The sequence below is a fragment of the Oratosquilla oratoria genome, chromosome 8, assembly GCF_046742065.1.
Source record: "Oratosquilla oratoria isolate Oo_2021 chromosome 8, ASM4674206v1, whole genome shotgun sequence".
In the NCBI taxonomy this organism is placed as follows: Eukaryota; Metazoa; Arthropoda; class Malacostraca; order Stomatopoda; family Squillidae; genus Oratosquilla; species Oratosquilla oratoria.
Window position 1 is genome coordinate 6507230 of NC_134784.1, and position 13171 is coordinate 6520400.

The 13171-nt window shown below is 41.6% G+C and overlaps 1 protein-coding gene across 1 annotated transcript in view; it reads right to left on the reverse strand.

Moving 5' to 3' along the window:
* Nucleotides 1-3202: 3202 nt before the first annotated feature.
* The window catches only part of Noc3 (Nucleolar complex protein 3), a 64271-nt gene continuing 54302 nt past the window's right edge, over nt 3203-13171 (reverse strand). The window contains exons 12-16 of the mRNA XM_076188873.1: nt 9464-9672; nt 7976-8157; nt 7666-7797; nt 6388-6485; nt 3203-3890 (exon numbers count right to left, since the gene is read on the reverse strand). Coding sequence (XP_076044988.1) covers nt 3476-3890; nt 6388-6485; nt 7666-7797; nt 7976-8157; nt 9464-9672 — 1036 coding nt within the window. The 3' untranslated portion in view covers nt 3203-3475. The remainder of the gene's footprint in view (nt 3891-6387; nt 6486-7665; nt 7798-7975; nt 8158-9463; nt 9673-13171) is intronic.

The following is a 13171-nucleotide window of genomic DNA, read 5'->3' on the forward strand; positions in this document are numbered from 1 at the left end:
CATTAAAAGGGGGAGGGTTAAATTAATCAAGTAACGGACCTTTTCTACACGTCGACGATTTCGTCTCCCTTGATTCAATCACCCGAGAAATTATTTTCCACTTATGAACGAATGTAACAAACTTTGGGTATTACTAAAGTGCACACATACGCAATATAGCAATAGAAAATCAAATATTAATTTACTGAACTAAAGTACAACATATACATGTTTTGGTAGACATCTTTATATATATATATACACACACACACACACACACACACTAAAAGCATTACCCATAGATCGGTCATACGAGCTCTGAGCTCTCTTCTGGGAAGGAAATAACTGTCGATCATGAGTCCAACTCATGATCCAAGACCATGGTGGTGAATTACACTACCGAACGGAGCTGCGACTAGAGCTTCGAGACGTCATGTTTGTGTCGTCTGTCCACTCCTACCAATGTCAGTTTGACGATGGCGATGACTAGGTTATGTTAGCTAGGTCAGGTTAGGTAAGTTACATACATATACCAAGGCTTTTTCCCCCTTACTAGGGAGGTAGCCAAAAAGGAAAAGGCATAAAATCATTCCCACCCATTTCATCCCTGAAAACACTCCACACCCCTCCACCCTCCCTCCCATCTTAGCACCTCCTAGATGACGGGTCATCCCTGCACCCTGTCCACTGCCCTGGGTCAGAAGCAGTGTCGCAAGACACAGCACATCCACAGCAAGGCCGCTTCATTAAATCGGCGACCCCCCCATATAAAGGAGAGGACGGGGAGAAATCCCTTCGGGCTGCGTCAAAATTTTGCTCACACATACTACCTCACCCCCCATCCATTCCACCTCATGCATCACAACATCTTCCATATACAACCATTCTCCATTCACCCCTGTCTTCTGTCCTTCCTCAACAGACATTCTCCTCTTCCCCAAAGCCCTCTTCACCCCATCCATCCATCTCATCCTAGGACGTTCGCTCATGTTCACTCCCTCCACATCTGCCTTCCATAGCTCCTTTACTAGTCTTTCTTCACTCATTCTTTCCATGTGTCCAAACCATCCTAATACTCTTTCATCAACCCTATCTCCCAACTCCCTTTCCACCCATTCTCCTCCTCACCTCCTCATTTCTCACTCTATCTACCCTAGTAACCCCCATCATACTTCTCAGACATTTCATCTCAAACACAGTTAGGTTAGAATAAATTATATCTATCAAAACACAATGGCATCTCGGATGTCTCGTCGCAGCTCGGTTCGGTAGTGTCTCGATTTTAGCTTTTTCCACCAAGAAAAACGCATTTAATGTTGATGTATTATAATTTACAAGATTAATATTTAATTTGCTATTGCTATATTGTTTAGGTATGAACTTTTTTAGATTTACCAAACTTTATATATATTCAATGAGTTAATGCTGGTTTATGATGGATGATTTTATTTTGGATATGGTTATTCTTGATTTAATATATCGAGTGACAACTTTAGCATTTGATTTCTTGGCACAAAGCAACATTTCACTGTCGTGTATCCAGTGTTGTAGTGCTATTTTGTTTAGGTGCTGGGGCTGCCAGAAAGTTGTGTAGTATTAAACAGTCAGACTGTTGCATATCCGTCACATATGTCTCCATGGATGGAAAGAAATGTTGAATATTGGCCCTGGAAATTGCCATTGTTTACATATGGCACTAGTGGATCAACTTGAATGCAATGTTCCAACGACAATTTACCTTCTGCACAGACAATATTCAGGCGCGGATATAAGGGGGGGCCCCCCCTTTTGGCTTTGGCCCTTTGGCCCGATTTCATTTCAGTTCACTATTTCATTTTTATAATCCATGTTGCTGCTCAGGGGCTGAAAAGCAAACGTGGATGCTGTTCTTAAAGCCATTAAACTCTACGAAAGTGACGTTGAGTCACTTTTGCTCGTGCAGACGGAAACACATCGGTGGACATGTTCCGCTCCGGCCTTCGAATCTGTCAAGAAAGCAAAGGAATACGCCGAGGCCCGTATGTTTCCGAACATCGCGAAGCTCCTTACCATCCTACTGACCCTGCCAGTCTCAAATGCAGAAGCCGAACGATCGTTCTCAGCCCTGAAACGCCTGAAGACATACTTGAGGAGCACCATAGGTCAGGATCGCCTCAACGGCCTCGCACTACTCGCCGTCCATAACGATGTAGATGTTCCTGTTGATCGTGTGATCAACAAGTTTGCGGAAAGGAACCGCCGTCTTCTCTTTGCTTAGGCTGCAGTGTGATTAATCCTTTCAGTGTAATAACCTTTGCATGTTACTTTTAAGGCTACTATTATAGGTAATATTATAAAGTATAATGCTTACTGTCTTATATATATATTCTACATTTAAATTGAGGTCTAATGTCTCTAGGTCTCTAGCTATTAATTTCTTACTTTCAATAAAGTTTTGATAAGATACAAAATTCCTCTCTCATTTGAATCCGAAGAGAAACACTGGCACCTAGAGCAGATGGTTATGCCCATTCATTTAGGTCAGTCCGCCAGTTATTAACAAATAAGAATCCCGTGAGTGGAGAAACGGTAATGCTAATGCTCGTTAAACAACCGAAAATTCTGCCGTCGGGCCCCCCCCAAACTTTGTTCCTAGATCCGCGCCTGACAATAATCACCCAATGCAGAGCATTGAGACCAACACTCCAACAGAGATTGGTAACCAAGTTATTTGATGACTACATACTGAACTGATCAAGTTGCAGGAATGACCTGTCATCCAGGAGGACCCAAGAAAAGAGGGTGGCGAATGGAAGTGGAGTATGTGGGGATTAAATGGATGGGATTGGATTTACCTTTTGACTTTGGATACCTCCCTTGTAAGAGGGAAAAACTCTTGGTATATGTATATTTCAAACTTGGGTGTCCACACACAACTGACATACTCTAAATGGGGGTGTACTAGTGATTTGTACAGCATAAAAAATTTCTTTCTTTTTTTCCATTTTTTTTTTTTTTCTTTTTAATATCTATGGGAGGGACCATGGAATATTGCAAGCTGCTGTGGAGATGTGGGTTTCCAGTCGGCAAAACTTAAGACAAAGATTGATCAAATAAAACATAAAACTCCTATCTTAATGGCATATGCATGGTTGCCAAGCACATTATAAGTTTCCACTTCATTTGAAAGAAAAAATCAAACGGACACTAACGAGGAGAGAAACCTAAATTGAATAAATAAGCATCCATTACATAACAATTTATTTGGAACAGAATATATAGTACAATTTTAGGTCAACAATTAATTCTGTAACTAATATCATTACATCTTACAAAACACTTTCTCCCTTTATTTCCATGACACATTCACATTTCTAAAAAATTTCCAGATTTATTTCTTATAACACTGTCTACCCTGATTATGCTTCTGTATACCAATTTCACTCAGATGAGATGAATTCAATTTAGTTGAAGGATTAAGCACCTTTTTTACATCAATTTGATATCTACTTTAAAATCAAACATCATCTTTTTGTTTAATTCCCTTTTTTTGTCTACAAAACAGTTCAACAGTAATATCTACATCCTTCAAAATGTCTTCTTCCTCTTCCACCCCTTCTTTATTTTTTTGTAGTTCTGCATTGCATTTATTTAGGTCCATGTTTGCCGTCATACCACCAAAGAAATCCAAATCCACTTCTCTATTGCATTCCATCCACTGCTCCAGCTCTACCACATCATTTTCAACCACTTTGCTCTTCCAGCTAAACCTGTACTTATTCTTCTGATTTCCTTTCCACCCTCCAACTCTCCGTTTCTTGCAAGCATTTAGAACCTTCTTATTCAGGTGGACATGTGGTGGAGGAATGCCTGGACGACACTCAACTGAATCCTCCCCATCTTTGTACTCATCATAGATCTCAGCAGCAGACCTGCAAAGACAGTGAATGGATTTAAACAAATAACCACAGACATGGCAGTCTACAGTATGACATGACCTAACACAGCTGAAAGTTTCAGATATTAACCAGTTCAGTACGACTCAAATTCTCCCACACAGCATTGGCTGCTAGTGTTGGGCAAATACCGCTAATTTCAATATCGAAATTATTGGTGAACAACAATACAGTTACCGAAATTATCAACAGTTTACCGGTAAAAGACTCGTGAGGTAGTAGTGACGTCACAAGTTCGAATCGAGTTCGAAAAATCAATGTTTTTATCCTTTAATAAGCTATATTTCTGGTTCTATTTTACATATTGTTTTTATTGTTATGTCATTGTAAAGGGAAAAGGTCATACTTTAATTGGTGCTACTATAGTATGCTATCTACCGGCTACCGAGCGAGTGAGTGAATGGAGGGTGTCTGAGGGTGGGTGTGGTGTATAAATTTTCGTTCGCGTTTGGAGGTGGTAGTGGTAGGCAGCTACCAGTAAAGTTACAGGTTTTATCCAACAACCTTAACGATAGCTTACCGGCAAACATTCTGCTACTGTTAAAGCTTCGTTAACCGATAACTCGATAAGCTATACCATAACATTCAGAGAGTGGTAAGCACGTCTCAGCTTGGTGGTACTGAGTGACGGTAGTGAGCGCTCTCTGAGTGTTATGGCATAGCTTATCGAGTTATCGGTTAACGAAGCTTTACCGGTAACAGAATTTTTGTCGGTAAGCTATCATTAAGTTTGTTGCCGATAAAACCGGTAATTTCACCGGTAGCTGCCCACCACTATTGGCTGCCATATGTATGATTCATCACACTACTCGCATTATAAAATATAAAGTCACTGCTGTATTACTCATTCTCTTTTACTCTGAGTAATAATAAACAGAAAACATAATCAAACCAGTTCACAGAATCTGGGGGTAACTTGTGTAGAACTACAAAAAATATATATATAATCAAAACACTGACACCAGCATCCTTGTTTACCCACTCACACCTTATGATGCCTACATAGGCACATCACACAACACTATCCCACTCCATTCTGCAACTCAATTTAATATGGATCAAAAGGTCCTCAAAGGGTTTGCTATTGGATTCAAACAGTATTTTTGGATGTTAAACCTTATACTCATAAGGTGGTCTCCATATGCAATAATACTGTTCCAGAACCATGATCATTAACCAAGTTGTTCATCGCATGAGTACAGGTCAGTCACCAGTTGTTTCTTATCTTTTTCTTTTAATGAAAAATATGAATATTTTAAGTTAGTGGCAGTCAAGGGTGTGTGAGGAGAAAGCTGAAAGTAAATGTAAAAAAGCACATATATGTACCAAAGGGCCCTTTTCCCCTTACATAGGGGATGGCCAAGTCAAAGAAGCATATACCCACCTTACACTGATCCAAAAAACCGATCATTGCCCCTTCCATCTTAGTTCCTTATAGATGAAGGATCATCCCTGTCCCCTACCACACTGCTTAGCTCAAGAGGCAATGCAGGTTTACCCTAACTGCTTCACAACATGGCAACCTCCCCACCTCATCCAATTGAGAAATATACAAAGCAGAGCTGAAAAAATCCCTTCAGGCCACACCATATCCTCATCCATCAACAACTGCTCTCCACTCACACTTAAATTTTGCCCTCTCCCTTCCTTGCTCCACAGATTTCCCCTTATATCTAATACCCCAACATCCTATCCATTCATTTCATTCTTAGTATTCCCCTCAAGTTCATCCATTCACTTCTACTTTTCACACATTTTGCTAGCCTTTCTTCACCCATTCTATCCATATGCCCAAACAATCTCCCTTTAATCTGCCAGCTCTCTTTCCATCCCAATTCTCCACCTCTGTCCTGCCTCTCCTCCACATTTCTCACTCTATCAATCCTTGTAACCCCCACCATACTTCTTAAACTCTTCATCTCAAGTATGTTTAGGTTTTTCTTTTCCCCTTCAGATTCCAATACTCCATGAAGTACCATAGGCACAATCATTCCTCCATACAATCTTACTTTTGCTCTCCTACCAAGGGACCTCTTTCTCATAATACTTTTCATCCTCAACATTTGTTTTACTTTCCTTGTTCTATAATTCACCTCCACCCCTACTCCTCCATTGCCTGTTACATGATCCTCAAACACTTTAAAGCTCTCTACTTCCTCTAATTTCTTGACTTTCAAACTTGCCTCCAACCTACCACAACCCCCACCTCTTGTACATCTCATCACTTTACTTTTGCCTGCATTTAATTCCAGCTTCTTCCTCTAACATACCCTCCCAAATTCCATTATCAATTGCCCTTGTCTATCCTCCAACTCAGCCACAAGCTGCACAATGTTATCTACAAACAGCAAATGATCTACCTCCCACCTCAATATTAACAATAATATTAACAGTAACATTATATAAAGCAAGTAGATAAATGAAATAAAAACATTCATAAACATTACAATCAATATTGTATGCAATTACTTACTTCTTAGTGAGCCCAGGAGGAAGAGCCCCATGACCTTGTACAGGTGCACCTGCCAACAGGTGGGTACTCTGCTGTCGAATTATGGGATGGTAGTGCCTCTGTAGGGGAAAATACCATTATTTCTATGTTGTATCTTTGGTGTCTGTTATCTTTTATCATGATAGTATCCCCATGGATGGAAATACTGATTACCAATGATGAAATATACATACATATTGTACATGCTAAAAATAAATGTAACCCAGTACACAGTCCCTCTCTATGTCAGCCATGAGAATATCTAAACAAGCAGACTGCTTTGTGTATTGTGGCACTATCTTCGCCAATTCAGATTAGATGAAGAGATTCAAAATCATATCCACCAAGCTGATACCTTCTTTGGAAGATTTTCCAGTTGTGTTTTCTTGAGCTAAGAACCTCTTCACAAACACCAAAGTCTGTCTACTCTTCCATATGCTCCATCTTGCTCTATGGCTATGAGGCCTGGATCATTTATCATGTCCACATACATAGTTTAGAAGCTTTCTACTCTGCTCATTGCAACCCTCTTTGGCCTCACTTGAGCAGATTGTGTACCTAATATCACTATCCTGCATACTGCTAAATGTTCCATTAGTGAAATGATGCTCATAAAATGACAACTGTGATGGGTTGGCCATGTTATTAAAAGGTGGTGAGGAGTCTACATCTGCAGGCATGTAGTTACAGTACCAACACCTACTGCTGAGAATCAGAAAGAAGTGCAGATTTGAACCCAAAATTAAGCAAGTGATCAGCACACTCCCAATTAGGCCACCAGCACACTCACATTATTATATCACCAGAAAGCAATATCATTGATAACACTGAGACTGCTCACACACATGCCTGTAAGGGATGTCAACAACACAAGCATGAACAATGAAAGCATAGTCCTCCTCTGCCTGTTGACAGGATTCCCTACCCAGCCTGTGAAAGGCATTGTACTTCTGAACTCAGTCTTCACAGTCATCTACATAGCCATGGGATCACATAATCATACACTTAGGAGATTAGAGGACATTGTCATCATTACAGACTACCATAAGCAAGTACTGCACGGAGAACGGAAACTTTTCCAACCCCCAATGTGCTGAGATGGAATGGAGCGAGTGGTTCTCTTGGTGTTTTGACTTGGACATCCCCTTTATAAGGAGGATTGTGGCCTTGAAAAAAAATAGACCATACATGATCGTAGGATATAGCCATAAGAGCTGTACAAATAGGATACAACATCAAGCAAATGTCACCACTACCAACCTTGACAATAAATAATTCCCACAGTGATGTAGCACATGCATTACAATGCTCTGGATCTTCTAATTCAGGATTGTAGGTCCCACTTGAACCTTCCATGTCAGTATCCATAAGTGACTCTGTGCATGGATGGGCCTGGGAAAATAAAATCAGAAATGTTACACATACACACACATATATATACACACACATACAATTATATTGCTCAGGTCAGGAGTAATGCAGCCAGACACAGCACTTCCACAGCAGGGCCAAGGAGTCTTAGTTGGTTTAATTCCAGTTCATGCATGAATGTTTCTGGTGAAATACTTACAATTACAGCTCCTCTAATGGTAGAAAGTGTAGCGATGCCTCCTGGATGGAGGAGAGTCAAGGAGAGAGTCATTAAGCGTTTGGTGAAGGCCAGTACTCGTCTGGGGCTCACTTTTCTCTTCCTCATGATCAACATTTGGAAGCAGGAGGAAAGCAGAGGCACAATGTTGCTTGGAGTATGTGCTGTAACAAGAATACAAAAAGATTAGCCTTTCCGTTGATCCTAGCTACAGCAACACTACATCATCATACTGAAACTATCACCTAAAGTGAGCTTGTACATACACAACCCATAAACACTGAATATCACCTACTTTTCTACTTAAAAACTAAATCACACATTCTTTTAAGACCCCATACTAGTGTTCCTCATATTCAGTTTCTCTGCATGTCACCTCACCTCAACTATTTCAGTCTGAAACTCTTGACAAGATCAGATTTGAGCTACATGCTTTTATGCATTCTTTCACAAGTAACATTTTGTGCCAGTGCCAATATCTCCATCTTTTATCCCTTCCTCCTTTATGCACTTTCTCTCATCATTTACACATTATTAATCTTGAAAATTGGTTTTGGCTTACATGCATAAATTCTTTGGGATTTGTTGGTGTGAAACTAAGCCTCATGAATATATAGTAAATCTTGTTTTGATGATAAAATCCCTTATATTCCTCAACCAATGTTTCTGTCCATGGTGGGAGGGGGCAAGGGGGGCAAATCTATATATCTCTGTATATGACATCAACATGTGACATTTCTAGTAAAGGTTGGTTTGCAACCTGCCCTGATCAAATGCAAACAAAACATGAATATGTCAAGCCAGGCCAGAATGAATTGATGGGGGCTTTCCATGTGGTTCCCTGGAACATTCTCCCAGAGCCCTTATATGTCTGAGTGCCACCATGGGGCAAAATTCTCAGAGATGTCTCCCCCCTTCCCCCATCACCATTTCCCATCTCCACCATTCCTTACTGCCTATTATAGCTATTGGGTTGCGAAATGATTTAACAGATTTTAAAAATGTCATTTAATGTCCCTATTGCTGAAAGGATATGGGAAAAATTTCACATTCTGTTGATTCTAAGGCAAAATTCATATATTACGGTAATTCAGGGCTCTTTCGACCTTTTTTTTTATAATTATTTTCTCAGCCTTGTGGGCGGCATGTTCAGACTAGAATTGCCCCCCCTAATGTTCCGCCCCAGCGTATATGCACCCCTCCCCATGTGAGGTTTCAGCAATCTCCCTCTCCTTGGACACATGAATACAATTCTTTATTCTGCTGAGCTCAGGAGCCATAGAATGGGCACTAGCTCTCTCTGAGATGAGGTAACTGCACAGTGGTGAGATTTGTAGCTTGATTTACACCTACAAACACCTACTATTGGTCAAACCAAAGCAATAAGTCCCATCTCTGGGGTGGGGGAATTCAGTAAAAATGTACATATCAAAAGGAAAAAATACATACAAGGAAATAAATGTAACAAACCTGCATCAATCATGAACATGTTAGAATACAAGTATCGGTAAAACCTGTATGGATCTATCGTCAAGACTTCTCCTTGCCCTGACAAGATTGTGAAGACAGTTTGCACACAGTACAAGCTCTCGGTCAGATTTAGTGTTTTTGTGTCCATGAGTTCATTCAGCACATTTAGGAGATCAGAGAAGAACTCAATATTGATGAGATGGGAAAACCTGAAATGTTGTAATTCACAATCTTAAACCAAATATCAAACTATCCCAACAAATTTCAGTAATGATGATTATACCAATACATTACACATTACTTTAGGCCAGTCCAGTCTCAATCCAATTAGAACTCGCCCCTCCCTTTCAACTTAGTTTCACTGAATGCCAACACATCCATCTATATTTTCACAAACATATTGCCTCTTTTCTTTTACTCTCATCTGCACCACACCCATGCACATTAAAAGACCCAAACCTTAGGGTTCTGATTGAAAAAGTCCTAGACCCTCTTATGCCTTTGCTTTTTTTAGGAATATCCCCTTTGGAGTTACAGAGTAGGATGCCTAGTCCTATCCCTGTCCCATTTTTGTCACAACATTCAGAGAAGTGATACAGGACAGTATTAAGAGTAGGGGGACAGCTGCAGTAAAATAAAATATTATCATTTCTCTGCAAATAGAGATTTCCTCTATCACAGACAAAATTATGTGTGGCTCTGGTCTGTAGGGGCACCACATATAGACCCTAACATATCAGCAGCAAGCTACTATGTAGCTTTTAACCCCACAATAACATGCAGCCAATAACCTAGACAGGGTATGTATATATATATAGGAGGGAGTCACAAAGTGTGCAAGGATGGTGTGTGGAACAAGAAGGTCAGGAGGAAATAGAAGGAAGGGTAGTGAATGGTGGGATGAGGAAATGAAGAAGGTTGTAGAAGAGAAGAAGCGAGCTTTCACAGATTGGTTACAAAGTAGGACGAGGGAGTCATATGAGACTTACATACATACATACATATACCAAGGCTTCTTTCCCCTTACAAGGGAGGTAGCCAAAAAGGGAAAGGCATAAAAACACTCCCACCCATTTCATCCCTACATACACTCCACACCCCTCCCACCCTCCCTCTCATCTGAGCACCTCCTGGATGACGGGTCATCCCTGCACCCTGCCCACCGCCCTGGGTCAGAAGCAGTGTCGCAGGGAAAAGAAAAGAGAAGTAAAGAAAAAGGTAAAGGAGACAAAGAGGAGAGCAGATGTAAAATGGGGTAAGAGTATGACAGAAAATTTTGAAAGTAATAAAAAGATGTTTTGGAAAGAAATTAAGAGAGGAAGAGGAGGCGAATCAAGTAGAGAAGAAAAGGTAAAAGGTGCAGATGGAGAGATGATAATGGAGGAGAAGGCAGTAAGGGGAAGATGGGCAGAACATTTTAGGGAGTTGCTTAATGTGAAGGAGGATAGGGAGGGAAAGATAGCTGCAGTGGGAAATGCTAAGAAAATGAGAGTGATGAGTGAGGAAAATGGAGGAGAAATAAGGAAGGATGAAGTGAAGGCAGGTAAGGCACCTGGTCTGGATGGATGCCATGCAGAATGTCTTAAAAAAGGAGGTATAGTGATGGTGGACTGGTTGGTGAGGTTATTTAATGTTTGCTGGAGAGAAGGTAGAGTGCCAGAGGACTGGAGGAGTGCGTGTATAGTTCCACTTTACAAGGGAAAGGGGGACAAGTGTGAATGTAGTAGTTTCAGAGGGATTAGCTTGTTAAGTGTAGTTGGGAAGGCTTATGGGAGGATCTTGATTGAGAGGATTAGGAGAGGAACAGAGGTTGTGTAGATCAGATTTTTGTGGTAAGACAGATATGTGAGAAAGCTATAGGTAAGGGGAAGGATGTTTTCTGGGCCTTTATGGATCTGGAAAAGGCTTACGACAGGGTAGATAGAAAGGCACTGTGGGAGCTTATGCGGATATATGGGATACGAGGAAAGCTTCTGGGAGCTGTCAAGAGTTTTTATGAGAGTAGTAGAGCTTGTGTCAGGATTAGAAATGGAGAGAGTGAGTGGTTTGAGGTAAAGGTGGGACTTCGTCAGGGTTGCGTTATGTCACCCTGGCTGTTCAACTTATACATGGATGGGGTGGTGCAAGAGGTGAATGCAAGGGTAGTGGGTCAGGGATTGGAGATGGTTAAGGAAAATGGAGAAAAGTGGGAGGTGAGCCAGCTGTTGTTTGCGGACGACACTGCGCTTGTGGCAGGATCGGAGGAGGGATTGAGGAAGCTGGTGACAGAGTTTGGGAGAGTGTGTGATAGAAGAAAGCTATAGATAAATGTGGGTAAAAGAAAGGTGATGAGATGTACAAGGGGTGAAAGTGGCAGTAATCTGGGGGTAAGCATTAAGGGAGAGCAACTGGAGGAAGTGGATAGTTTTAGATATTTGGGTGCAAATGTGGCAGGAAAGGGTGGAGTGAAGGTGGAGGTAGAATGTAGATTGAGAGAAGCGAGTAAATGCCTTGGTGGTTTAAAAAGTGTAATGAGGAATAGGAATCTGGGAATGGATGCTAAGAGGAGACTGTATGAAGGAGTGATTGTGCCAACAGCACTGTATGGAGCAGAAACATGGAACATGAGAGAGGAAGAAAGAAGGAACTTGAATGTGTTTGAGATGAAGTGTCTGAGAAGTATGATGGGGGTTACTAGGCTAGATAGAGTGAGAAATGAGGAGGTGAGGAGGAGAACAGGGGTGGAAAGGGAGTTGGTAGATAGGATGGATGAAAGAGTATTAGGATGGTTTGGACACATGGAAAGAATGAGTGAAGAAAGACTAGTAAAGGAGGTATGGAAGGCAGATGTGGAGGGAGTGAACATGAGGGGACGTCCTAGGATGAGATGGATGGATGGGGTGAAGGGGGCTTTGGGGAAGAGGGGAATGTCGGTTGAGGAAGGACAGGAGAGGACAGAAGACAGGGGTGAATGGAGAATGGTTGTATATGGAAAATGTTGTGATGCATGAGGTGGATTGGACGGGGGAATGGGGGTGAGGTAGTGTGTGGGAGCAAAAATTTTTGACGCAGCCCGAAGGGATTTCTCCCCGTACTCTCCTTTATATGGGGGGGACGGAGAGGGGGGGTCGCCGATTCAATGAAGCGGCCTTGCTGTGGATGTGCTGTGTCCTGCGACACTGCTTCTGACCCAGGGCAGTGGACAGGGTGCAGGGATGACCCGTCATCTAGGAGGTGCTAAGATGGGAGGGAGGGTGGAGGGGTGTGGAGAGTTTTCGGGGATGAAATGGGTGGGAATGTTTTTGTGCCTTGTCCTTTTTGGCTACCCCCCTGGTAAGGGGAAAAAAAGCCTTGGTATATGTATGTATGTATGTATGTATGTATGTATGTATGTATATATATATATATATATATATATATATATATATATATATATATATATACCAAAGGCTCTTTCCCCCTTACAGGGGAGATAGCCAAAGGCATAGAAACCACTCCCTCCCATTCCATCCCTATCATACTCCACTCCCCTCCACCCTATTCCCTCCCTCTTATCATTGCACCTCTTGGATGATTGGTCATTCCTGCATCTTGTCCACTGCCCTGGGTCAGAAGCAGTGCCTAAGACACAGCACATCCATAGCAAGCCCACTTCATTATATCAGCGACCCCCTTCTCCGTCCCCTCATGCAGAAAAGGAGATGGGACGAAATCCCTTCGGGCTGCGTC